The sequence below is a fragment of the Bombina bombina genome, chromosome 7 (genome assembly GCF_027579735.1).
Source record: "Bombina bombina isolate aBomBom1 chromosome 7, aBomBom1.pri, whole genome shotgun sequence".
Lineage (NCBI taxonomy): Eukaryota > Metazoa > Chordata > Amphibia > Anura > Bombinatoridae > Bombina > Bombina bombina.
The window spans coordinates 3939427-3966212 of NC_069505.1; the positions used below are offsets into that span (position 1 = coordinate 3939427).

The following is a 26786-nucleotide window of genomic DNA, read 5'->3' on the forward strand; positions in this document are numbered from 1 at the left end:
CCCCAGACCTGATTCCATAATTGAAATCTCGCTATCTTTTGCACGATCGCCTGATTTCAATTTGTCTACATCAGAACGCTCTTCCGATGTAGACTTTTTAGCCCAGTCATGAAAGGGTTAATAATCTCACCAGGCCAGAGAGCTTTAGATCATTTCACCAGGGAAATAAAAGTAACGGCAGCATTCTTTATTAATCTCACCAGTCCAGAGAGATTTAGATCATTCTACCAGGGAAATAGAAGTACCGGCAGCATTATTTAATAATCTCACCAGGCCAGAGAGCTTTAGATCGTTCCACCAGGGAAAAAGAAGTACAGGCAGCATTCTTTATTAATCTCACCAGTCCAGAGAGCTTTAGATCGTTCCACCAGGGAAAAAGAAGTACCAGCAGCATTCTTTATTAATCTCACCAGACCAGAGATCTTTAGATCATTTCACCAGGGAAATAGAAGTACCGGCAGCATTCTTTATTAATCCCACCAGACCAGAGATCTTTAGATCATTTCACCAGGGAAATAGAAGTACCGGCAGCATTCTTTATTAATCTCACCAGACCAGAGAGCTTTAGATCGTTCCACCAGGGAAATAGAAGGACCAGCAGCATTCTTTAATAATCTCACCAGGCCAGAGAGCTTTAGATCATAACACCAGGGAAATAGAAGTACCGGCAGCATTCTTTATTAATCTCACCAGACCAGAGAGCTTTAGATCATTTCACCAGGGAAATAGAAGTACCGGCAGCATTCTTTATTAATCTCACCAGACCAGAGAGCTTTAGATCATTTCACCAGGGAAATAGAAGTACTGGCAGCATTCTTTATTAATCTCACCAGCCCCGAGATCTTTAGATCATTTCACCAGGGAAATAGAAGTACCGGCAGCATTCTTTAATAATCTCAGCAGGCCAGAGAGCTTTAGATCATTCCACCAGGGAAATAGAAGTACTGGCAGCATTCCTTAATAATCTCACCAGACCAGAGTGCTTTAGATCATTCCACCAGGGATATAGAAGTACCGGCAGCATTCTTTATTAATCTCACCAGGCCAGAGAGCTTTAGATTGTTCCACCAGGGAAATAGAAGTACCGGCAGCATTCTTTATTAATCTCACCAGGCCAGAGAGCTTTAGATCGTTCCACCAGGGAAATAGAAGTACCGGCAGCATTCTTTATTAATCTCACCAGGCCAGAGAGCTTTAGATCGTTCCACCAGGGAAAAAGAAGTACCAGCAGCATTCTTTATTAATCTCACCAGACCAGAGATCTTTAGATCATTCCACTAGGGAAATAGAATTACCGGCAGCATTCTTTAATAATCTCACCAGACCAGAGATCTTTTGATCATTTCACCAGGGAAATAGAAGTACTGGCAGCATTCTTTATTAATCTCACCAGACCAGAGATCTTTAGATCATTTCACCAGGGAAATAGAAGTACCGGCAGCATTCTTTAATAATCTCACCAGACCAGAGATCTTTAGATCATTTCACCAGGGAAATAGAAGTAACGGCAGCATTCTTTATTAATCTCACCAGGCCAGAGAGCTTTAGATCATTCCACCAGGGACATAGAAGTGCCGGCAGCATTCTTTATTAATCTCACCAGACCAGAGAGTTTTAGATCATTCCACCAGGGACATAGAAGTGCCGGCAGCATTCTTTATTAATCTCACCAGACCAGAGGGCTTTAGATCATTCCACCAGGGAAATAGAAGTAACGGCAGTATTCTTTAATAATCTCACCAGGCCAGAGAGCTTTAGATTGTTCCACCAGTGAAATAGAAGTACCAGCAGCATTCTTTATTAATCTCACCAGACCAGAGAGCTTTAGATCATTCCACCAGGGAAATAGAAGTACCGGCAGCATTCTTTATCAATCTCACCAGGCCAGAGAGCTTTAGATCCCTCCATCAGGGAAATAGAAGTAACGGCAGCATTCTTTATTAATCTCACCAGGCCAGAGAGCTTTAGATCATTTCACCAGGGAAATAGAAGTACCGGCAGCATTCTTTATTAATCTCACCAGACCAGAGAGCTTTAGATCGTTCCACCAGGGAAATAGAAGTACCGGCAGCATTCTTTATTAATCTCACCAGACCAGAGCGCTTTAGAGCATTTCACCAGGGAAATAGAAGTACCGGCAGCATTCTTTATTAATCTCACCAGACCAGAGAGCTTTAGATCATTCCACCAGGGACATAGAAGTACTGACAGAATTCTTTATTAATCTCACCAGACCAGAGATCTTTAGATCATTTCACCAGGGAAATAGAAGTACCGGCAGCATTCTTTAATAATCTCACCAGGCCAGAGAGCTTTAGATCGTTGGGCCCTAGGAGAGAACAACTGTAACATTTTATTTCTTATCTCTCCTACACCCCACTGGGAGTGTCATTTCGTCTGCTGGCTGTGCTTACAGAGCATTTCAATAGCCTATAATTAAGTATAGAAACTTTCAATTTAGGTCGGTATACCATGGGCAAAATCAACTATTTAAAATGCTGATATAAATGTAAATGAGCTATTGCTAAAAACTTTAATACCATCCAGCAGGTACATTTAATCACTGGGAACAAATTAAAGGAGAGACAAATTTAGGATAAACTGTCCCTTTAACTTCATTGTTTCTTTAATGTCTATTTAATGCTTATTAACAAAAAACAGTGGCACACATTAGAGAGAGGGATTATACAATTGGTCCCTATGGATGAACAATATAACAAGTGAGTTTTTTACCCTATTGTATAACAAAGTGTGTGCTACCTGAGTAGTGTTGTCTGATTGGCTATTACATTTCTAGTGGGATTTGGTGTGCATGCACAAGAACAGAAGACAGTTGGCGCAATCCATATATATGGCGGGAGTGCTGGTGGGAGCCATCATTCTAGGAGGTCTGTCCGACAAGTAAGTAGTGTTTGTGGTATTATTAACCCATTGGTATAGTGCACTGTACCCCATTTTTATATCTCTGCCATTGAAATGATAACTCCATCCAGCGGTTTACAAAGCTGTCTGTTCTGTACTCGCGAAAGTAATGCAGCAGAATTCAGGGGGAACTGAAACATTATTATTTGCCTATAGTGAGGCCATAATGAGTAATAAGCTTGTCATATGCTGTTGTTAAAGGACATTTTCATCTTGTTTCCTAGGTATAAAGGGTCAAATGCCCTTTACAATTAGTACTGCCACATTTTTAACATGTAAAACACACATATTCAATTAAATATGAATACTTAAGAATGATGTTGACTCTAATATTTTATATATAAAAGGTACCTACAAACATTTTAAATAATTAAATATTATATATTTATCTAATAAAGAATTCATAATTGTATTGTTTAAAATAATGAATAAAAATATACTAATGAAACAAAGGATTCTGGCATGGATGTTAATGAAATACGTTATGATTTTTAAACAATATCGCCTAGATTTAGAGTTTTGTCGGTAAAGACCCACGGTGCTAACGCTGCTTTTTTTTCCAGCGCACCCTTAAGACAATGCTGGTATTTAGAGTTGTCTGAATGGCTGCGTTAGCCTCAGAAAAGGGAGCGTTGAGCAAATTTAGCTCCACTTCAACCCTCAATACCAGCGTTGCCTACGGTAGCGGTAAGTTGGAAAAACGTGCTTGTGCACGATATCCCCATAGGAAACAATGGGGCTGAGCTGGTTGAAAAAAAACCTAACACCTGCAAAAAGCAGCGTTCAGCTCCTAACGCAGACCCATTGTTTCCTATGGGGAAATACTTTCTAAGTCTACACCTAACACCCTAACATGAACCCCGAGTCTAAACACCCCTAACCTTACACTTATTAACCCCTAATCTGCCGCCCTCACCGTCGCCGCTACTATAATAAAGTTATTAACCCCTAAACCTAAGTCTAACCCTAACACCTTCCTAACTTAAATATAATTTTAATTAAACGAAATAAATGTACTATTATTAAATAAATTATTCCTATTTAAAACGAAATACTTACCTATAAATTAAACCCTAATATAGCTACAATATAACTAATAGTTAATAGCTACCTAGTTAAAATAAGTACAAAATTACCTGTAAAATAAATCCTAACCTAAGTTACAAATACACCTAACACTACACTATCAATAAATTAATTAAATAAATTAACTATTAGCGCTGCGGAATCTGTTGGTGCTCTACAAATAACCGATAATAATAATAATTAACTAATATTAGCTAAACTAAAATATAATGAAATAAACTAATCTATAATACAAAAAAAACAAACACTAAATTACAGAAAATATTTTTTTTTACAAGAACTAAAAAAAAACTAATAAAATAAAAAAGCCCCCCAAAATAATAAAATGCCCTACCCTATTCTAAATTACAAAAGTAATCAGCTCTTTTACCAGCCCTTAAAAGGGCTTTTTGCAGGGCATTGCCCCAAAGTAATCAGCTCTTTTACCTGTAAATAAAAATACAACCCCCCAACATTACAACCCACCACCCACACACCCCTACTCTAACCCACCCAAACCCCCCTTAAATAAACCTAACACTAACCCCCTGAAGATCTCCCTACCTTGAGTCGTCTTCACCCAGCCGAGCCAAATTCTTCATCCAAGCGGAGCAAGAAGATGTCCTCCCTCCGGTAGAAGTCTTCATCCAAGCGGAGCAAGAAGATGTCCTCCATCCAGTAGAAGTCTTCATCCAAGCTGGGCAAGAAGAGGTCCTCCATCTGGTAGAAGTCTTCATCCAAGCGGGGTCTTCTATCTTCATCCATCCGGAGCGGAGTGGAGCCATCTTCCAGCCAGCCGACGCGGAGCCATCCTCTTCAACCGACGGACTAAAGATGAATGAGGGTTCCTTTAAGGGACGTAATCCAAGATGGCGTCCCTCGAATTCCGATTGGCTGATAGGATTCTATCAGCCAATCGGAATTAAGTTAGGAAAAATCTGATTGGCTGATTCAATCAGCCAATCAGATTGAAGTTCAATCTGATAGGCTGATCCAATCAGCCAATCGGATTGACCTCGCATTCTATTGGCTGATCGGAACAGCCAATAGAATGCGAGGTCAATCCTACCTTAATTCCAATTGGCTGAATCCAATCAGCCAATCGTAATTTGAGGGACGTCAACTTGGATGACGTCCCTTAAAGGGCCCGTCATTCGTCGTTAGTCCGTTGGTTGAAGAGGATGCTCCGCGTCGGCTGGCTGGAAGATGGCTCTGCTCTGCTCTGGATGGATAAAGATAGAAGACCCCGCTTGGATGAAGACTTCTACTGGATGGAGGACCTCTTCTTGCCCTGCTTGGATGAAGACTTCTACCGGATGGAGGACATCTTCTTGCTCTGCTTGGATGAAGACTTCTACCGGATGAAGAATTCGGCTCGGCTGGGTGAAGACGACCCAAGGTAGGGAGATCTTCAGGGGGTTAGTGTTAGGTTTTTTAAGGGGGGTTTGGGTGGGTTAGAGTAGGGGTATGTGGGTGGTGGGTTGTAATGTTGGGGGGGTTGTATTTTTATTTACAGGTAAAAGAGTTGATTACTTTAGGGCAATGCCCGTCAAAAAGCCCTTTAAAGGGCTGGTAAAAGAGCTGATTACTTTGTAATTTAGAATAGGGTAGGTCATTTTTTTTATTTTGGGGGGCTTTATTATTTTATTAGGGGGCTTAGTTTAGGTGTAATTAGTTTAAACTTCTTGTAATTCTTTTTTTATTTTCTGTAATTTAGTGTGTTTTTTGTACTATAGTTTAGTTTATTTAATTAAATTTAATTTTAGGTAATTGTAGTTTAGTTATTTAATTAATTTAATGATAGTGTAGTGTTAGGTTTAATTGTAACTTAGGTTAGGATTTATTTTACAGGTAATTTTGTCATTATTTTAACTAGGTAGCTATTAAATAGTTAATAACTATTTAATAGCTATTGTACCTAGTTAAAATAAATACAAAGTTGCCTGTAAAATAAATATAAATCCTAAAATAGTTACAATGTAACTATTAGTTATATTGTAGCTATATTAAGGTTTATTTTATAGGTAAGTATTTAGTTTTAAATAGGATTAATTTATTTAATTATAGTAAGTTTATTTTGTTTTATTTAAATTATATTTAACTTAGGGGGGTGTTAGGGTTAGACTTAGGTTTAGGGGTTAATAACTTTATTATAGTAGCAGCGATGTTGGGGGTGGCAGATTAGGGGTTAATAAATGTAGGTAGGTGGCGGCGATGTTAGGAAGGGCAGATTAGGGGTTATTAAAAATGTATTCTAGTGTTTGCGAGGCAGGAGTGCGGCGGTTTAGGCGTTAATAAATTTATTATAGTGGCAGCGATGTCCGGTCAGCAGATTAGGGGTTAATAATAGTAGTTAGGTGGCGGCGACGTGGGGGGGCAGATTAGGGGTTAATAAATATAATATAGGTGTCTGCGATGTTAGGGGCAGCAGATTAGGGGTTCATAGGTATAACGTAGGTGGCGGCGATGTCCGGTCGGCAGATTAGGGGTTTAATAATTTAATTTTAGTGTTTGTGATGTGGGGGGGCCTTGGCTTAGGGGTACATAGGTAGTTTATGGGTGTTAGTGTACTTTTTAGCACTGTAGTTAAGAGCTTTATATTCCGCGTTAGCCCATAAAACTCTTAACTACAGACTTTTTTTGGCGGTAGGAGTCTTGTCGGTAGAGGGTCTACCGCTCACTTCTTCCAAGACTCATAATACCGGTGTTAGCAAATCCTATAGAAAAGATAGGATACGCAATTGACGTAAGGGGATCTGCGGTAGCGAAAAGTTGCGGAATAAAAGTGAGCGGTAGACCTTTACCTACATGACTCTAAATACCAGCGGGCGGTAAAAAGCAGCGTTAGGACCCCTTAACGCTGCTTTTGACGGCTAACACCAAACTCTAAATCTAGGCCTATATGTTTGCATGTCTGTTGCAGCTGAGTTGATCACAGATGAAACTGGCAAGTACAAAACAAGTCTTTTTTTACCTTTGCTTTACTCCAACTGAGAGTGATTTAACTAGACATGTGCATTCGGCTATTTCCGGTCAATCCTAATGCCAAAGATTGCGGCCGCAAGTTGCATTCTGCCGGACTTATTCTTGTTAAAGTGCAGTGCACTAAAATATTTGCGAATCCAGGGAAAGATTACATATGCGGTGTCGCCCGCAAAAGCTGGTGACGCTGGTTTTTACGCTGTTTTGGTATCATATATACGGCGCCGCATATAAATGAGGAGCATATATTTCACCCGTCTCCCACAATTTTTACTCCCATAAGCTAAAATAGAACCGTCGCAAATCGCTATCACATATTCAGCGCAAACACTGATGCGGCGAAAATGGTGACATTTTACTCCATTTTCACCTCGCCACACCTAATGAATGCGCAATATCTATTTACCTGTCAACTGCCAACCCTCACCGCAATAACTAATAAAAAGCTGAATGCCCTTTTAAGGGCAATGCCCATACAAATGTCTCTTTAGGGGCAATGGGGAGCTTAGGTTTTTTAGAGTTTTTTTTTTTATTTTTAGGGGTTTGGTGGGTGGGGTTTATTTTACTTTTGGGGGGGACTTAGATTTTGGGGGGCTTTTTTATTTTCATAGGGATTAGGCTTTATTTTTTATTTTTGATAATTTGGTTTATTATTTTCTGTAATCTTAGATTTTTTTATTTTTTGTAATTTTAGATTTATTTAAACTTATGTTATTTTTAAAGTAATGTTAGGTTTTTAATTGTAACTTAGTATTTTTTAATTAGGTAATTGGGGTTAATTTAGGGGGTGTTAGGCTAGAGGGCTTAGTATTTTAAATACATTAATTGCATTGTGGAGGTTTGGCGGTTTAGGGGTTGATAGATTAATTAGGGTTATTGCGTTATTAGGTTTGGCGGTTTAGGGGTTAATAGATTTATTAGGTTCATTGCGATGTGGGTTAATGGCGGTTTAGGGGTTAATAGATTTATTAGGTTCATTGTGATGTGGGTGAATGGCGGGTTAGGGGTTAATACATGTATTAGGTAGTTTGTGATGTGGGTTAATGGCGTGTTAGGGGTTAATAGTTTAATTAGGAATATTGCGTTGTGGGGGGCTGTCGGTTTAGGGGTTAATACTTTTATTATTAGTTCCAATATGGAGGTGATGGCAGATATAAGGGTTTTTACGTGTCGGGTTTATTTTTGGGAGGCGGGTTAGACTTTTACGGGAGATTTAACTTTTTTTTATTTTCTTTGGTGCTGGTAGTTTCTAAAGAGCCATAAATCACTGGCGACTCCAGAAATTTGTATTTATGCACATTTCTGGACATCGTTAATTTATCAGATTTACAGCACTTTATGAACTCCAGGCGCTGTATATGTGATTCCCCTATGTGCAAGGTGAAATTACGGGCGAAGCAGGTTTCAGCAGTTATGCTGAAGCCTGCTCCGCATATGTAATCTCGCCCTAGATTTTAGAGTGTTGCACTTTCGCAAGAATAGATACAGCTCCGCAAATTGTATTTGTCATTTAGTTCGGCTCAAAATAGCAGCATGTCTAAATTGTGTCTCCCATTTAACACCACATATGCGCTTCTTCTAGATATGGTCGGAGGGCATTGCTAATCTGGTCCTACCTTCAGATGGCTGTGTGCGGGACCTGCACCGCGTTCTCTCCAAACTATCTGTCATATTGCATTTTCCGATTTCTTGTTGGGATGGCGCTCTCTGGAATTGGACTAAACACTACAGCATTAAGTAGGTGGTAATAAGATTTATTTTGGTAAACTTTCGTCATTTTAAACAACTTTCCAATGTACTTTTATAATCATATTTGCTTTGTTCGCTTGGTATTTTTTGTTGAAAGTTAATCCTAGGTAGGCTCATATGCTAAATTCTAAGATCTTGAAGGCTGCCTCTTATCGCAGTGCATTTTGAAAGTGCTCACTCCTGTGGAGTTACTTATGAGAGGGCACTGATTGGCTAAAATGCAAGTCTGACAAAAGCACTGAGATAAGGGGCAGAGATGCTTAGATACAAGGTAATCACAGAGGTAAAAAGTGTATTAATATAACAGTGTTGGTTATGCAAATGGGTAAAAAAGGGATTATCTATCTTTTTAAACAGCAAACATTTTCAAGTAGACTGTCTCTTTAACGTTTCTTTTTCAACATGTGTTGTGTTTATCACTAAAAAAGGAACAGGGATGTAAAGAGGGAGGAACCAATTTCTCTCTTATGTAAATTTATTTCTGTGACATCACCCGATTTGCTAATCAGTGAACACCATGAAATCCCCCAGGGAGCCAGCATTGGCTCTTCTTACATAGCCCCTAGACTATATGTGCCTGTTGCTGTAGCAAATTTATTGCAGCGCCTCCATGCTCTGTATTTGTTTGTATTGGAGGTATGTGAGTGACTGTGAGAGACTGTGAGTGACTGTGTGTGACTGTGTGTGACTGTGTGTCACTGTGTGTGATGGTGTGCCACTGTGTGCCACTGTGTGCCACTGTGAGTGACTGTGTGTGACTGTGTGTGCCACTGTGAGTGACTGTGTGTGACTGTGTGTGCCACTGTGAGTGACTGTGAGTGACTGTGAGTGACTGTGAGAGACTGTGAGTGACTGTGTGTGACTGTGTGTCACTGTGTGTGATGGTGTGCCACTGTGTGCCACTGTGTGCCACTGTGAGTGACTGTGTGTGACTGTGTGTGACAGTGTGTGACTGTGTGTGTGTGACTGTGTGTGTGACTGTGTGTGTAACTGTCCAATATACACTGGAAACAGCAACTTTAATGGAGTAAGTGCCCGTGAAAACTGGGAATCTGCCTATTCCACAAATTCACATATAGCAACAACGAATGTCCACAGCACTTATTAATATAATTCAATCTTTATTCCAAAACTTCAGAACAAGCGACGTTTCGAGTCAACAGACTCAGAATGAGCTTGCATTCTATTGGCTGATCGGAACAGTCAATAGAATGCAAGCTCAATCTGATTGGCTGATTGGATCAGTCAATAGGATTGAACTTGAATCTGATTGGCTGATTGCATCAGCCAATCAGATTTTTCCTACCTTAATTCCGATTGGCTGATAGAATCCTATCAGCCAATCGGAATTCGAGGGACCCCATCTTGGATGACGTCACTTAAATGAATATCCATTCGTCGGGTAGGCGTCGTTGGAAGAGGATGGCTCCGCGTCGGCTCGTTTTAAGAAGGCTCCGCTCAGGATGGACGAAGATTGAAGACGCCGCATGGATGAAGACTTCTATCGAATGGAAGACCTCTTCAGCGCCCCTTGGATGATGACTTCGGCTGCTGCGGAGGTCCCCTTCTGTTCCATTGGTGGTCGGCTGGCTGAAGACGACTCAAGGTAGGGTGATCTTCAGGGGGTTAGTGTTAGGTTTTTTTAAGGGGGGTTTGGGTGGGTTAGAGTAGGGGTATGTGGGTGGTGGGTTTTAATGTTGGGGGGGTTGTATTTTTTTTAACATGCAAAAGAGCTGATTACTTTGGGGCATGCCCCGCAAAAGGCCCTTTTAAGGGCTGGTAATAGAGTTGTTAACTTTTGTAATGTAGAATAGGGTAGGGCATTTTTTTATTTTGGGGGGCTTTGTTATTTTATTAGGGGGCTTAGATTAGGTGTAATTAGCTTAAAAATCTTGTATTATTTTTTTATTTTTTGTAACTTAGTTTTTTTTATTTTTTGTACTTTAGTTAGTTTATTTAATTGTATTTAATTGTAGCTACTTGTAGTAAATAATTTAATTTATTTAATGATAGTGTAGTGTTAGGTTTAATTGTAACTTAGGTTAGGATTTATTTTACAGGTAATTTTGTATTTCTTTTAGCTAGGTAGTTATTAAATAGTTAATAACTATTTAATAACTATTATAACTAGCTAAAATAAATAGAAAGTTGCCTGTAAAATAAATATAAATCCTAACGGCTAGATTTAGAGTTTGGCGGTAGCCGTGAAAACCAGCGTTAGAGGCTCCTAACGCTGGTTTTAGGCTACCGCCGGTATTTGGAGTCAGTGATTAAAGGGTCTAACGCTCACTTTTCAGCCGCGACTTTTCCATACCGCAGATCCCCTTACGTCAATTGCGTATCCTATCTTTTCAATGGGATCTTTCTAACTCCGGTATTTAGAGTCGTTTCTGAAGTGAGCGTTAGAGCTCTAACGACAAAACTCCAGCCGCCGGAAAAAAGCAGGAGTTAAGAGCTTTCTGGGCTAACGCCGGTTCATAAAGCTCTTAACTACTGTACCCTAAAGTACACTAACACCCATAACCTACCTATGTACCCCTAAACCGAGGTCCCCCCACATCGCCGCCACTCGATTAAAATTTTTTAACCCCTAATCTGCCGACCGCCACCTACGTTATACTTATGTACCCCTAATCTGCTGCCCCTAACCCCGCCGACCCCTGTATTACATTTATTAACCCCTAACCTGCCCCCCACAACGTCGCCGCCAGCTACTTACAATAATTAACCCCTAATCTGCCGACCGCAAAGCGCCGCCACCTACGTTATCCTTATGTACCCCTAATCTGCTGCCCCTAACACTGCCGACCCCTATATTATATTTATTAACCCCTAATCTGCCCCCCTCAACGTCGCCGACACCTGCCTACACTTATTAACCCCTAATCTGCCGAGCGGACCTGAGCGCTACTATAATAAAGTTATTAACCCCTAATCCGCCTCACTAACCCTATCATAAATAGTATTAACCCCTAATCTGCCCTCCCTAACATCGCCGACACCTAACTTCAATTATTAACCCCTAATCTGACGACCAGAGCTCACCGCTACTATAATAAATGGATTAACCCCTAAAGCTAAGTCTAACCCTAACACTAACACCCCCCTAACTTAAATATAATTTAAATCTAACGAAATTAATTAACTCTTATTAAATAAATTATTCCTATTTAAAGCTAAATACTTACCTGTAAAATAAACCCTAATATAGCTACAATATAAATTATAATTATATTGTAGCTATTTTAGGATTAATATTTATTTTACAGGCAACTTGGTAATTATTTTAACCAGGTACAATAGCTATTAAATAGTTAAGAACTATTTAATAGTTACCTAGTTAAAATAATAACAAAATTACCTGTAAAATAAATCCTAACCTAAGTTATAATTAAACCTAACACTATACTATCAATAAATTAATTAAATAAACTACCTACAATTACCTACAATTAACCTAACACTACACTATCAATAAATAAATTAAATACAATTGCTACAAATAACTACAATTACATAAACTAACTAAAGTACAAAAAATAAAAAAGAACTAAGTTACAAAAAATAAAAAAATATTTACCAACATTAGAAAAATATTACAACAATTTTAAACTAATTACACCTACTCTAAGCCCCCTAATAAAATAACAAAGACCCCCAAAATAAAAAATTCCCTACCCTATTCTAAATGAATAAATGTAAAAGCTCTTTTACCTTACCAGCCCTGAACAGGGCCCTTTGCGGGGCATGCCCCAAGAAAATCAGCTCTTTTGCCTGTAAAAAAAAACATACAATACCCCCCCCCAACATTACAACCCACCACCCACATACCCCTAATCTAACCCAAACCCCCCTTAAATAAACCTAACACTAAGCCCCTGAAGATCTTCCTACCTTGTCTTCACCATCCAGGTATCACCGATCCGTCCTGGCATCCGGTGCTGAAGAGGTCCAGAAGAGGGTCCAAAGTCTTCCTCCTATCCGGCAAGAAGAGGACATCCGGACCGGCAAACATCTTCTCCAAGCGGCATCTTCGATCTTCTTCCATCCGGTGCGGAGCGGGTCCATCTTGAAGCAGCCGACGCGGATCCATCCTCTTCTTCCGTTGTCTCCCGACGAATGACGGTTCCTTTAAGGGACGTCATCCAAGATGGCGTCACTCGAATTCCGATTGGCTGATAGGATTCTATCAGCCAATCGGAATTAAGGTAGGAATATTCTGATTGGCTGATGGAATCAGCCAATCAGAATCAAGTTCAATCCTATTGGCTGATCCAATCAGCCAATCAGATTGACCTCGCATTCTATTGGCTGTTCCGATCAGCCAATAGAATGCGAGCTCAATCTGATTGGCTGATTGGATCAGCCAATCAGATTGAACTTGATTCTGATTGGCTGATTCCATCAGCCAATCAGAATATTCCTACCTTAATTCCGATTGGCTGATAGAATCCTATCAGCCAATCGGAATTCGAGGGACACCATCTTGGATGACGTCCCTTAAAGGAACCGTCATTCGTCGGGAGACAATGGAAGAAGAGGATGGATCCGCGTCGGCTGCTTCAAGATGGACCCGCTCCGCACCGGATGGAAGAAGATCGAAGATGCCGCTTGGAGAAGATGTTTGCCGGTCCGGATGTCCTCTTCTTGCCGGATAGGAGGAAGACTTTGGACCCTCTTCTGGACCTCTTCAGCACCGGATGCCAGGACGGATCGGTGATACCTGGATGGTGAAGACAAGGTAGGAAGATCTTCAGGGGCTTAGTGTTAGGTTTATTTAAGGGGGGTTTGGGTTAGATTAGGGGTATGTGGGTGGTGGGTTGTAATGTTGGGGGGGGGGTATTGTATGTTTTTTTTTACAGGCAAAAGAGCTGATTTTCTTGGGGCATGCCCCGCAAAAATTTTTATTTTGGGGGTCTTTGTTACTTTATTAGGGGGCTTAGAGTAGGTGTAATTAGTTTAAAATTGTTGTAATATTTTTCTAATGTTGGTAAATATTTTTTTATTTTTTGTAACTTAGTTCTTTTTTATTTTTTGTACTTTAGTTAGTTTATGTAATTGTATTTATTTGTAGCAATTGTATTTAATTTATTTATTGATAGTGTAGTGTTAGGTTAATTGTAGGTAATTGTAGGTAGTTTATTTAATTAATTTATTGATAGGGTAGTGTTAGGTTTAATTATAACTTAGGTTAGGATTTATTTTACAGGTAATTTTGTTATTATTTTAACTAGGTAACTATTAAATAGTTCTTAACTATTTAATAGCTATTGTACCTGGTTAAAATAATTACCAAGTTGCCTGTAAAATAAATATTAATCCTAAAATAGCTACAATATAATTATAATTTATATTGTAGCTATATTAGGATGTATTTTACAGGTAAGTATTTAGCTTTAAATAGGAATAATTTATTTAATAAGAGTTAATTAATTTCGTTAGATGTAAATTATATTTAACTTAGGGGGGTGTTAGTGTTAGGGTTAGACTTAGCTTTAGGGGTTAATACATTTATTAGAATAGCGATGAGCTCCGGTCGTCAGATTAGGGGTTAATAATTGAAGTTAGGTGTCGGCGATGTTAGGGAGGGCAGATTAGGGGTTAATACTATTTATGATAGGGTTAGTGAGGCGGATTAGGGGTTAATAACTTTATTATAGTAGCGCTCAGGTCCGCTCGGCAGATTAGGGGTTAATAAGTGTAGGCAGGTGGCGGCGACGTTGTGGGGGGCAGGTTAGGGGTTAATAAATATAATATAGGGGTCGGCGGTGTTAGGGGCAGCAGATTAGGGGTACATAGGGATAATGTAAGTTGCGGCGGTTTACGGAGCGGAAGATTAGGGGTTAATAATATAATGCAGGGGTCAGCGATAGCGGGGGCGGCAGATTAGGGGTTTATAAGTGTAAGGTTAGGGGTGTTTAGACTCGGGGTACATGTTAGAGTGTTAGGTGCAGACGTAGGAAGTGTTTCCCCATAGGAAACAATGGGGCTGCGTTAGGAGCTGAACGCTGCTTTTTTGCAGGTGTTAGGTTTTTTTTCAGCTCAAACAGCCCCATTGTTTCCTATGGGAGAATCGTGCACGAGCACGTTTTTGAGGCTGGCCGCGTCCGTAAGCAACTCTGGTATCGAGAGTTGCATTTGCGGTAAAAATGCTCTACGCTCCTTTTTTGGAGCCTAACGCAGCATTTGTTTGAACTCTCGATACCAGAGTTAATTTTATGGTGCGGCCAGAAAAAAGCCTGCGGAGCGTTAACAACCCATCTACCGCCAAACTCCAAATCTAGGCCTAAGATAGCTACAATGTAATTATTATTTATATTGTAGCTATATTAGGGTTTATTTTACAGGTAAGTATTTAGCTTTAAATAGGAGTAATTTATTAAAGTATAGTGTAGTGTTAGGTGTAATTGTAACTTAGGTTAGTTTTTATTTTACAGGTTTATTTCTCTTTATTTTAGCTAGGTAAGCTATTAAATAGTTAATAACTATTTAATAGCTATTGTACCTAGTTAAAATAAATTTAAATTTGCCTGTAAAATAAAAATAAATCCTAAAATAGCTACAATATAATTATTAGTAATATTGTAGCTATATTAGTGTTTATGTTATAGGTAAGTATTTAGTTTTAAATAGGAATAATTAATTTAATAAGAGTTATATTTATTTAGATTTATTTAATTAATATTTAAGTTAGGGGGTGTTAGATTTAGTGTTAGACTTAGGTTTAGGGGTTAATAATTTTATTATAGGTTACGGCGGTGTAGGGGGGGCAGGATAGGGGTTGATAAATTTATTATAGGTGGCGACGGTGTAGGGGGGGCAGATTAGGGGTTAATAAGTTTAATATAGGTGGCGGTGGTGTAGGGGGCAGGATAGGGGTTTATAGGTATTATGTAGGTGGCGGCGGGATCCGGGAGCGGCGGTTTAGGGGTTAAACAATTTATTTAGTTGTGACGGTGTCCGGGAGCGGCAGTTTAGGGGTTAATATATTTATTATAGTTGCTGCGGGGTCTGGGAGCGGCGGTTTAGGGGTTAATATATTTATTATAATTGCGGTGGGGTTTGGGAGCGGCGGTTTAGGGGTTAATATATTTATTATAATTGTGACAGGGTCCGGGAGCGGCGGTTTAGGGGTTAGCATGTTTAATATAGGTGGCGGCGGTGTAGGGGGGCAGATTACTGGTGATTAGACTCAGGGTACATGTTAGGGTGTTAGGTGTACACTCTTCCCATAGGAATCAATGGGATGTCGGGCAGCAGCGAACATGAACTTTCGCTATGATCAGGCTCCCATTGATTCCTATGGGATCCGCCACCTCCAGGGCGGCGGATTGAAAACCAGGTACGCTGGGCCGGAAAAGTGGTGAGCGTACTTGCTAGTTTTTTTATAACTGACGTATGCAAAAAACTCTGTCTAGAGAAGTTAACGCATGAGCAGGAGCGCAAAATAGTGCCCCATTTATAATCTAGTGACAATATGGCAACCCTACATGATGGACAAGTGGGTTACTGTAATATGCTGTTTTACTTGCAGTTGTTGAGTGGATTCCAACAAGAGAGCGCACTATCACCGGCACCCTGGCTGGATTTTGCTACACAGTTGGGCAACTACTCTTGGCAGGGCTGGCATATGGCATCCGAGACTGGAGATGGCTGCAGCTCACTGTGTCACTGCCTTTCGTTTTCTACTTTTTGTACTCATGGTAAGTTGCCCTATCTGACTATTCATTGGAGTTACAATCAAACCTTATGATTAACATTTGGGTTTAGCTTCTATATCAGAGATGGTAAATTGTTCACAATATTCCAAAAATTCTTGAAAATCCACAAGTTATTTTTTGTTCTAAATAAATAATATATATAAAAAAATAAATATAAAAAGGCAGTGGTGGGAAACTTTTCTCTAATTTTCATTTCATGAGTGTTTAAAATGAGTACGATATAAGACAATCATCTTCAAGGTTGGTATGTGAGTATAGTTCAGGTCTGATACCCCTAAAACGTTTCTTCTTATTTTTCAGGTGGTTCCCAGAATCTGCTCGTTGGCTCGTTATATCTGGAAGACCTGATAAGGCAGTTACAGAAATTAAGAAAGTGTCCAGAATTAATGGAAAGGCAGAAGAAGGCGAGAAGATTACTCTTGAGGTAGGATTAATAAACTGATCATGTTTCCTATAAAAACAATTGATTTTAAGGTCTTTTTTTCCCCTCTTCAGATTTGTGTTTCCACAAGAGATAGGTAATGTTATTATTTAATTTTTTACGCTCAGCACAAACACTTGCCCAGGGAGGGGCCTCCCTTAAAAAATTTAGAATGGCAAATTTTACATTGAGAGCTGTTTATAATGCTCACAAAATGTATTTATGTATGTGTGCACATACATATGTACACATATATACATATAAATACATATATGTACATATACACATACAAATATATATGTTTATATATATATATATATATATATATATATATATAAAAGCACAAACCTTTGACCCTTTCCTGTCAAATACTTTTTATACATTTAAATAATAAACTTTTGTTTTACATTTATGTATGTATATACTTTATTGTAAGCTGCACCTCACTGATGAGTCCCAAGGATGGCTGACTCTATTGTCTGGGCTTGCCATGTTCCTTGTTCAGAGGAGAATTGCCTGGTATTTTGGGGTTGAACCTTTTTAGGTGGGATCAGACTGATGTACTTCAATAACATTATCCTCTGTGAAAGCACAATTCGGCTAAAAGAGACTGTTTCCTTGTGGTAATTCGACAGAGAACAAGCTATTGAGCTGTTGTTCGTTCCTAATTGAGCGCTTCTACTTGTTGATAATAATACTTTATTTTAATAGGTTTACTTTTGTTTTATTATATATATTTTAGCTCTTAAACTTTCCTTCAGGTCTCGTCAGGCTAATATTTTTGACGCTGTTGTGTGCTGCACTCAAGCACAACACATAACTCTTGTAACAATGTTTAGCGCAGCTGCTCTATATATATATCAGGGCGCTCTAAATATTCTCTACTAATTTCTTTAACCATTCATTTTAAGTAACAGATGTTGTGCGCTATTCTGAATACAGGCCTCACAATAAAGCTTACAATTTCTGTGATGTCACAATAAAGCTCACAATTTCTGTGATGTCACAATAAAGCTCACAATTTCTGTGATGTCACAATAAAGCTCACAATTTCTGTGATGTTACAATAAAGCTCACAATTTCTGTGATGTCACAATAAAGCTCACAATTTCTGTGATGTCACAATAAAGCTCACAATTTTTGTGATGCCACAATAAAGCTTACAATTTCTGTGATGTCACAATAAAGCTTACAATTTCTGTGATGTCACAATAAAGCTCACAATTTCTGTGATGTCACAATAAAGCTCACAATTTCTGTGATGTCACAATAAAGTTCACAATTTCTGTGATGTCACAATAAAGCTCACAATTTCTGTGATGTCACAATAAAGCTCACAATTTCTGTGATGCCACAATAAAGCTCACAATTTCTGTGATGTCACAATAAAGCTCACAATTTATGTGATATGACAATAAAGCTTACAATTTCTGTGATGTCACAATAAAGCTCACAATTTCTGTGATGTCACAATAAAGCTCACAATTTCTGTGATGTCACAATAAAGCTCACAATTTCTGTGATGTTACAATAAAGCTCACAATTTCTGTGATGTCACAATAAAGCTCACAATTTCTGTGATGTCACAATAAAGCTCACAATTTTTGTGATGCCACAATAAAGCTTACAATTTCTGTGATGTCACAATAAAGCTTACAATTTCTGTGATGTCACAATAAAGCTCACAATTTCTGTGATGTCACAATAAAGCTCACAATTTCTGTGATGTCACAATAAAGTTCACAATTTCTGTGATGTCACAATAAAGCTCACAATTTCTGTGATGTCACAATAAAGCTCACAATTTCTGTGATGCCACAATAAAGCTCACAATTTCTGTGATGTCACAATAAAGCTCACAATTTATGTGATATGACAATAAAGCTCACAATTTCTGTGATGTCACAATAAAGCTCACAATTTCTGTGATGTCACAATTAAGCTCACAATTTCTGTGATGTGACAATAAAGCTCACAATTTCTGTGATGCCACAATAAAGCTCACAATTTCTGTGATGTGACAATAAAGCTCACAATTTCTGTGATGTGACAGGATTTAATGTAATATATGATAAGACACATGACTGAGAAGTATAACCACAACATGGGATTTATTTTCTCCCTTCTCTTCCAGACGCTGAAAGCTGATATGATAAAGGAGGTGGCTTGTGGGACTGAAACATATACTTTATTAGACTTGGTTCGTACCAGCACTGTGCGCAGAATATCTTTTGCAGTGAGCTTAGTGTGGTAAGCTGACGCCTCCCTTTACTAACAACAGCATTTAAAGGGACAGTGTACTGTAACATATTATGTCATTTAATAATAGCTCATTTACCTTTATTTTTACATTTAAAATAGCTGATTTGCCTGTGGTATCCCCACCTATACTGAAAATTTCAATACATCAAGCATCAAGAAAATGCTGTAATGTTTAAAACTATTTTATTATTGCACTATTGTTAGCTTATAAAAAGATGTTTAATACCTGCCAATGGTGTAAACACATAGTTAAAGTTAGCTTCAGAGCAGAAATGCACTACTGAACACTGACAAGAGGCAAACGTGTGTAGCCACCTATCACCAGCTAGCTCCCAGCAGTGCACTGATGTTCCTTTAACAAAAGATACCAAGATAATGAAGTCAATTTGATAATAAAAGTAAACTGACTAGTCGACTGAATGCTCCATCTGATCCATCAGAGTTTATTTTTTTACGTTCATGTCCCTTTAATCTGTGTATGTCAGACTGTAAATACTATATTAAAGGGATATTCTGATAACATGTTCTAGTTATAGTGTGTTATTTTTCTACTAGACATGTGCATGGCAAAAAAATTTGGTTCGGTTCGTATCGATTCAGATTTTTTTGAATTTCTGTTCGGATCGATTCGAATTCGGAAAAATTTGAATCAATTCAGTTCGGTTTCGTTTCGGATTCATTCGGATTCGAATAAATTTGGCTGGATTCGGTTCGATTCGGTTCAGTTCAGAAATTCGGAATTTCGGTATGTGTTAGCTGGGATGTGCTGTGTATTAGACTAGTATTATGTACTGTATATTAGGTGTAACCCATAGCAGAGTGATATAACCTAATATACTGTACAATACTAGTGTAATCCATGGCCATCCGAATCTACCGAATAAATCCGAATAAATCTGAACTAATTCGGATTTATTCGGTAGATTCAGCACTATTTTAATTCGAATCGATCTGAATCCCGAATTTTACGAATTCGGCCGAATTTCCGAATCGATTTGAAATGAATCGCACATATCTATTTTCTGCATCACTAGCCCTAGATAACTAGTAAACTCCTATACAAACCTATATTTTAGAAACCATTAGAATCAGTAGCTGTCTAGATATCGGTGGCTGCACTGATATGCCTCTTGTCATTGGCTCACCAGATGTGCTCAGCTAGCTCACAGTAGTGCATTATTGCTCATGAGATAGGGATACCAGGAGAAGGAAGCAAATTAAATTAAATAAATATTGTTATATTGTTACTTTATTCCTCCATTCCACCTCCACTGGAAATGTATTCTGTGTATCCAATGCCCTTTCTATAAAGATGCACTTAGTAAAAAAGTACCCTTAAAAGGACATTACACTGCTGTGCACAAGTACAAAATAATAGTAACTGCTCACGTTTTGTTATTGCATTTCCTCCTATCCCTGCAGTTCTCCTGTTTTAATAGCTTCAGTATTTGGCACCTTTAAGCTATTAAAACAAGGGAACTAATAAGTTAACAAGAAAACTAATAAAAATAGCTACATAGTGCATAATAACTATTCTTTTTTAGTTGTGTACTGCAGTTTAATGTCCCATTAAACTTTCTATCTAACCAATTAAAATGATGAACTTCAATTCTGGTATATGTATTTTAAGTGTCTCCTTATGTTACCTTAACTCTTCATGACAAAGGTTACGCATCATTATACTCTTATAAAACCGAATATTTGCCCTAGAAGTAGTTCTCACTCACTTGTGTTCTAGACACCATCCCCACTTACAATGAAGTCTCTGAGTTGATCTCCCTGACTGCACTGCTGTTAGAGTTGTGTGATGTGCTCTCCCTAAGTGCCGTTAACACTGATTAACCTCATGGAATACTGGAATTGTAGTTCCTATGTTTAAATTAGGAACTACATTTCCCAGCATACCTACTACAAATGGATGCCATTAGAATGGTATGTATGTAAATGGGAGACAATGCCAAGGCCTACAAATCAGGGCCATTAACGCTCAGGTTTATGATGTTCTGATTTAGAGCATGACATTTGTGCATTACACTTTACCTTTAAGGAAGTTATTGGCACCCCACAGAGTACAAGCAGTCCCAAAAAATCATCAAACTCTCTATTGATCTTCTTCTCTCATAACTTAAGAAGATGACCTTTGAAGCTTCCATTGACCAAAGTTAAAGAGACTTAGCTCCTATGTTTGTGTCTCCTGCTCAGGTTCTCCACCAGCTTTGCCTATTATGGGCTGGCCATGGATCTGCAGAAGTTTGGTGTAAGCATCTATCTTATTCAGGTCATCTTTGGAGCCGTTGACTTCCCAGCCAAGCTGGTATCTACGACAAGTATGATTTACATTGGCCGGAGAGTGACTCAAGCATGTTCCTTGATACTCGGTGGACTGGCTATCCTAGCAAACATCTTTGTGCCAAATGGTGAGAGATATATAACATTTGTTCTTACTCAATAAAAGATACTTATACTAAGCAAGATATATTTGTCTTAAACATTATTAATTACACTAGAAAGCATTTGAAGACAATGGCATGTATTTATCAAGCCGTCAACCGCAAATACGCTGGAATTCCGCAGCGTATTTGTGGCGAGCCTGATTCGCCTTAGTTATCAAACCCTACAAAAGAAGAATTTAGTGATGTAACATACGATCCGCCAGACTCAGTCTGACACAGATTGATGCTTACATCACTACAGATGTTCCGAACGCAAGTTCGGCACAATCTGACTACTTTTGGAAGTTATCAAATTCCTACCAGGTACGTTTGGCACTATTCCAGCCCAGCATACCTGGCTTTCAATCCGCCTACCTGGAGGCGGCGGATGCCATAGGAATCAATGGGAGTCGGAAAGCAGCAAAGCTCATGTTCACTGATGCCCGATATCCCATTGATTCCTATGGGAACGTGTACTCCTAACACCCTAACATGTACCCCGAGTCTAAACACCCCTAATCTGCCCCCCCTACACCACCGCCACCTACATTATGCTTATTCACCCCTAATCTGCCGCCCGACACCGCCGCCACCTAAATAAAACGTATTAACCCCTATCCCGCCGCTCCCGGACCCCGCCACAACTAAATAAACTTATTAACCCCTAAACTGCTGCTCCCGGAGCCCACCGCCACCTACATTATACTTATTAACCCCTAATCTTCCACCCCCTACACCGCCGCCACTATATTAAATTTATTAACCTCTAAACCTAAGTATAACCCTAACCCTAACACCCCCTAACTTAAATATAATTTAAATATTTATAAATAAATATTCCTATCATTAACTACATGATTCCTATAACCCTAACCCTAACACCCCCTTAAATATAATTAAAATAAATCTATATAAAACCTACTATCATTTCCTTAATAATTACCTATTTAAAACTAAATACTTACCTATAAAATAAACCCTAATCTAGCTACAATATAGCTAATAGTTACATTGTAGTTATCTTAGGGTTTATTTTTATTTTACAGGCAACTTTGTATTTATTTTAACTAGGTAGAATAGTTACTAAATAGTTATTAACTATTTAATAACTACCTAGTTAAAATAAATACAAATATACCTGTAAAATAAAACCTAACCTAAGTTACAATTACACCTAACACTACACTATAATTAAATTAATTACCTACATTAACTACAATTAACTACAATTAAATAAAATTAAATAAAATTATCTAAAGTACAAAAACCCCCACTAAATTACAGAAAATAATAAAATAATTACAAGATTTTTAAACTAATTACACCTAATCTAATCCCCCTAACAAAATAAAAAAGTCCCCCAAAATAATAAAAAGCCCTACCCTACACTAAATTACAAATAGCCCTTAAAAGGGCTTTTTGCAGGGCATTGCCCCAAAGTAATCAGCTCTTTTACCTGAAAAAAAAGTACAATACCCCCCCAACATTAAAACCCACCACCCACACACCCAACCCTACTCTAAAACCCACCCAATCCCCCCTTAATAAAACCTAACACTAACCCCTTGAAGATCACACTACCTTGAGACGTCTTCACCCAACCGGGCCGAAGTCCTCAACGAAGCCGGGCGAAGTGGTCCTCCAGACGGGCAGAAGTCTTCATCCAAGCCGGGCAGAAGAGTTCCTCCAGACGGGCAGAAGTCTTCATCCAGGCAGCATCGTCTATCTTCATCCATCCGGCGCGGAGCGGGTCCATCTTCAAGACATCTGACGTGGAGCATCCTCTTCTAACGACATCCAACGACTGAATGACGGTTCCTTTAAATGACGTCATCCAAGATGGCATCCCTTGAATTCCGATTGGCTGATAGAATTCTATCAGCCAATTGGAATTAAGGTAGGAAAAATCCTATTGGCTGATGCAATCAGCCAATAGGATTGAGCTTGCATTCTATTGGCTGTTCCAATCAGCCAATAGAATGCAAGCTCAATCCTATTGGCTGATTGAATCAGCCAATAGGATTGAACCTCAATCCTATTGGCTGATTGCATCAGCCAATAGGATTTTTCCTACCTTAATTCCGATTGGCTGATAGAATTCTATCAGCCAATCAGAATTCAAGGGATGCCATCTTGGATGACGTCATTTAAAGGAACCGTCAGATGTCATTAGAAGAGGATGCTCCGCGTCGGAAGTCTTGAAGATGGACCCACTCCGCGCCGGATGGATGAAGATAGAAGATGCCGTCTGGATGAAGACTTCTGCCCGTCTGGAGGACCTCTTCTGCCCGGCTTGGATGAAGACTTCTGCCCGTCTGGAGGACCACTTCACCCGGCTTTGTTGAGGACTTCGGCCCGGTTGGGTGAAGACATCTCAAGGTAGGGTGATCTTCAAGGGGTTAGTGTTAGGGTTTTTAAAGGGGGGATTGGTTGGGTTTTAGAGTAGGGTTGGGTGTGTGGGTGGTGGGTTTTAATGTTGGTGGGGTATTTAGTGTAGGGTAGGGCTTTTTATTATTTTGGGGGACTTTTTTATTTTGTTAGGGGGATTAGATTAGGTATAATTAGTTTAAAAATCTAGTAATTATTTTATTATTTTCTGTAATTTAGTGTGGTTTTTTTTGTACTTTAGATAATTTTATTTAATTTTATTTAATTGTAGTTAATTGTAGTTAATGCAGGTAATTAATTTAATTATAGTGTAGTGTTAGGTGTAATTGTAACTTAGGTTAAGTTTTATTTTACAGGTATATTTGTATTTATTTTAACTAGGTAGTTATTAAATAGTTAATAACTATTTAATAACTATTGTAGCTAGTTAAAATAAATACAAAGTTGCCTGTAAAATAAAAATAAATCCTAAGATAGCTACAATGTAACTATTAGTTATATTGTAGCTAGCTTAGGGTTTATTTTATAGGTAAGTATTTAGTTTTAAATAGGAATAATTTATTTCAATTTATTTAAATTATATTTAAGTTAGGGGTGTTAGGGATAGTGTTAGACTTAGGTTTAGGGGTTAATACATTTAATAAAGTGGCGGCAGTGTAGGGGGGGCAGATTAGGGGTTAATAAATATAATGTAGGTGGCGGCAGTGTAATAGGGCAGATTAGGGGTTAATAAATATAATGTAGGTGGCGGTGGGCCCCCAGGAGCGGTGGTTTAGGGGTTAAACACTTTATTTAGATGCGGCGGGGTCCGGGAGTGGCAGGATAGGGGTTAATAACTTGTAGGTGGCGGCGGTATAGGGGGCGGAAGATTAGGGGTTAATATGTATAATGTAGGTGGCGGTGGGCTTCGGGAGCGGCGGTTTAGGGGTTAATACATTTATTAGAGTTACGGTGGGCTCGGGGAGCGGCAGTTTAGGGGTTAATAACTTTATTTAGGTTCGGCGGGGTCCGGGAGCGGCGGTATAGGGGGTAAATAGTATAGTATAGTGTGGGTGCTTAGTGACAGTATACCAAGAAAGCTGAAAAATAACCGAAGAGCAGCGAGATCGATGACTGTTAGTTAACAACAGTCCGCTGCTCATCGCACCGTACTTGGTGCGCATCTTTTTGACAGCTTTTTTAGTAACTTTGGAGAACGTATTCAGATCCGCGGCCGCAATGTTAGGCGATCTTAGGCGAGTGTATTGGTGCCGTCGAATGCAAGAAAGTCAACGGCTTGATAAGTAGATGCGTATTAGATTAAAAAATATATTTCATGTATTGTGTACAATTTACTTTGATGAAGCTATGGAAACCATTGGTGGACATGGCCAATATTCTTATAATTACTTGTGTGATTGCCCTGTTGCAAACTGTCCCTGGATATTGTTTTCATATATTAGTAACAAACAATGACACCCATTTAAGTAGGGTCTCAGAGGACAGTTGGTTGCGCAATTAAAGTCTCGTATTCACGTTTATTTGTCTAATTTATTTATAAGTAGTGCAACTAATTAGAAGATATTAATTAGATAAAAGTCTTATTTACTAGAATGCTGTCTCATTTATTAAAGGCCAGTCTAATTAATAAATATCTCCCTCGTCACTAGACTCTCTCTTTAAAGCCTAACTGGGATTGTGTTTCCTGTCTCACAGAGCTGCAGACAGTGAGAACCAGCCTGGCCGTGTTTGGAAAAGGCTGCCTGGCTGCTTCATTTAGCTGCATATTCCTGTACACCACTGAGCTCTACCCGACAGTAATACGGTGAGTGACTGAACCATAAGAAGGGGCTTTATCTATTAAGCAACTGCATAAAGCTGCTATTTCCAATCTGAGAAGCATTTTATAATGAATAGTGCAGTATTTGTCTGAGTATATTGGAAGCTTTTATCTTTTCCCTATCTCCAGAATAAGAGAACCTTTGCTAACCAATCACAATCCGGTCCTCATGGATGTGGTATGAACATGCATTACGTTTCACATTAAGGGCCAGATTACGAGTAAAGCGCAAGTGATGCCGAGATACAGCGCTACACTACCCCCAAAAGAGGGTTGTGTTGCTAAAGATGGTGTCCACGACTATAGAAATATATATTAATATGAATATATTGATAAAAATATATATATATTATATAAAACGTTAAAACGTTAAAACGTTAAAAAAGGTAATGGGTGTGAAATACAATTTTAGAAATATTATAAAATTAACAATCGTTTTATTAACATAAAATTACAATTAAAATAGGTATCCAAACTGATGGAATGTCCCATACAATGTTCAAGGAGTACAGGCCCATACAAAATCCAATTAGTAACGTCCCATACAGAAATGTCCAAAAAAATGTGTCCAAAAAACAGTAGGTGTCCCCAAAAATATAATAAGTAAAAAGTCCAAAGCTGAGTGTCTAAAAATTATGTGTAAGTGGCAATCCAAATGTATATATATATGTATATATATATGTATGTATGTATATATATATATATATATATATATATGTGATGTGTTGAAAACTCCAATCCAGTTGAAAAAATCAAATAATTGTGAAAAAATATATGAAAAAAGATAAAAAGATAAAAAATAAAAAATAAAAATATAAAAATATATGAGTTGTGATCAGCAACCCATATAGGAAAAATAAATATATATATATAAAAAGGCTTATGAAAGTCTTATGAAAGTCCTTACAAATTGGTAAAAACTTATGAAGAAAAATGTATGAAAATATGAAAATTATAAAGTGCAATAGTCAAATAATTGTGTTCAAATAAACAATATAAGGGTGGTGAATAGCTCCAAATGAATC

At 38.4% G+C, this 26786-nt stretch overlaps 1 protein-coding gene across 1 annotated transcript in view; it reads left to right on the top strand.

The window, feature by feature from the left end:
• LOC128635711 (solute carrier family 22 member 6-A-like) overlaps window positions 1-25750 on the top strand; it is a 74369-nt gene extending 48619 nt beyond the window's left edge. Inside the window, exons 2-8 of the mRNA XM_053688836.1 lie at window positions 2798-2901; window positions 8552-8706; window positions 16253-16421; window positions 16740-16863; window positions 18995-19110; window positions 21325-21539; window positions 25638-25750. Of these exons, the coding sequence (XP_053544811.1) occupies window positions 2798-2901; window positions 8552-8706; window positions 16253-16421; window positions 16740-16863; window positions 18995-19110; window positions 21325-21539; window positions 25638-25750 (996 nt within the window). The remainder of the gene's footprint in view (window positions 1-2797; window positions 2902-8551; window positions 8707-16252; window positions 16422-16739; window positions 16864-18994; window positions 19111-21324; window positions 21540-25637) is intronic.
• Window positions 25751-26786: the final 1036 nt, after the last annotated feature.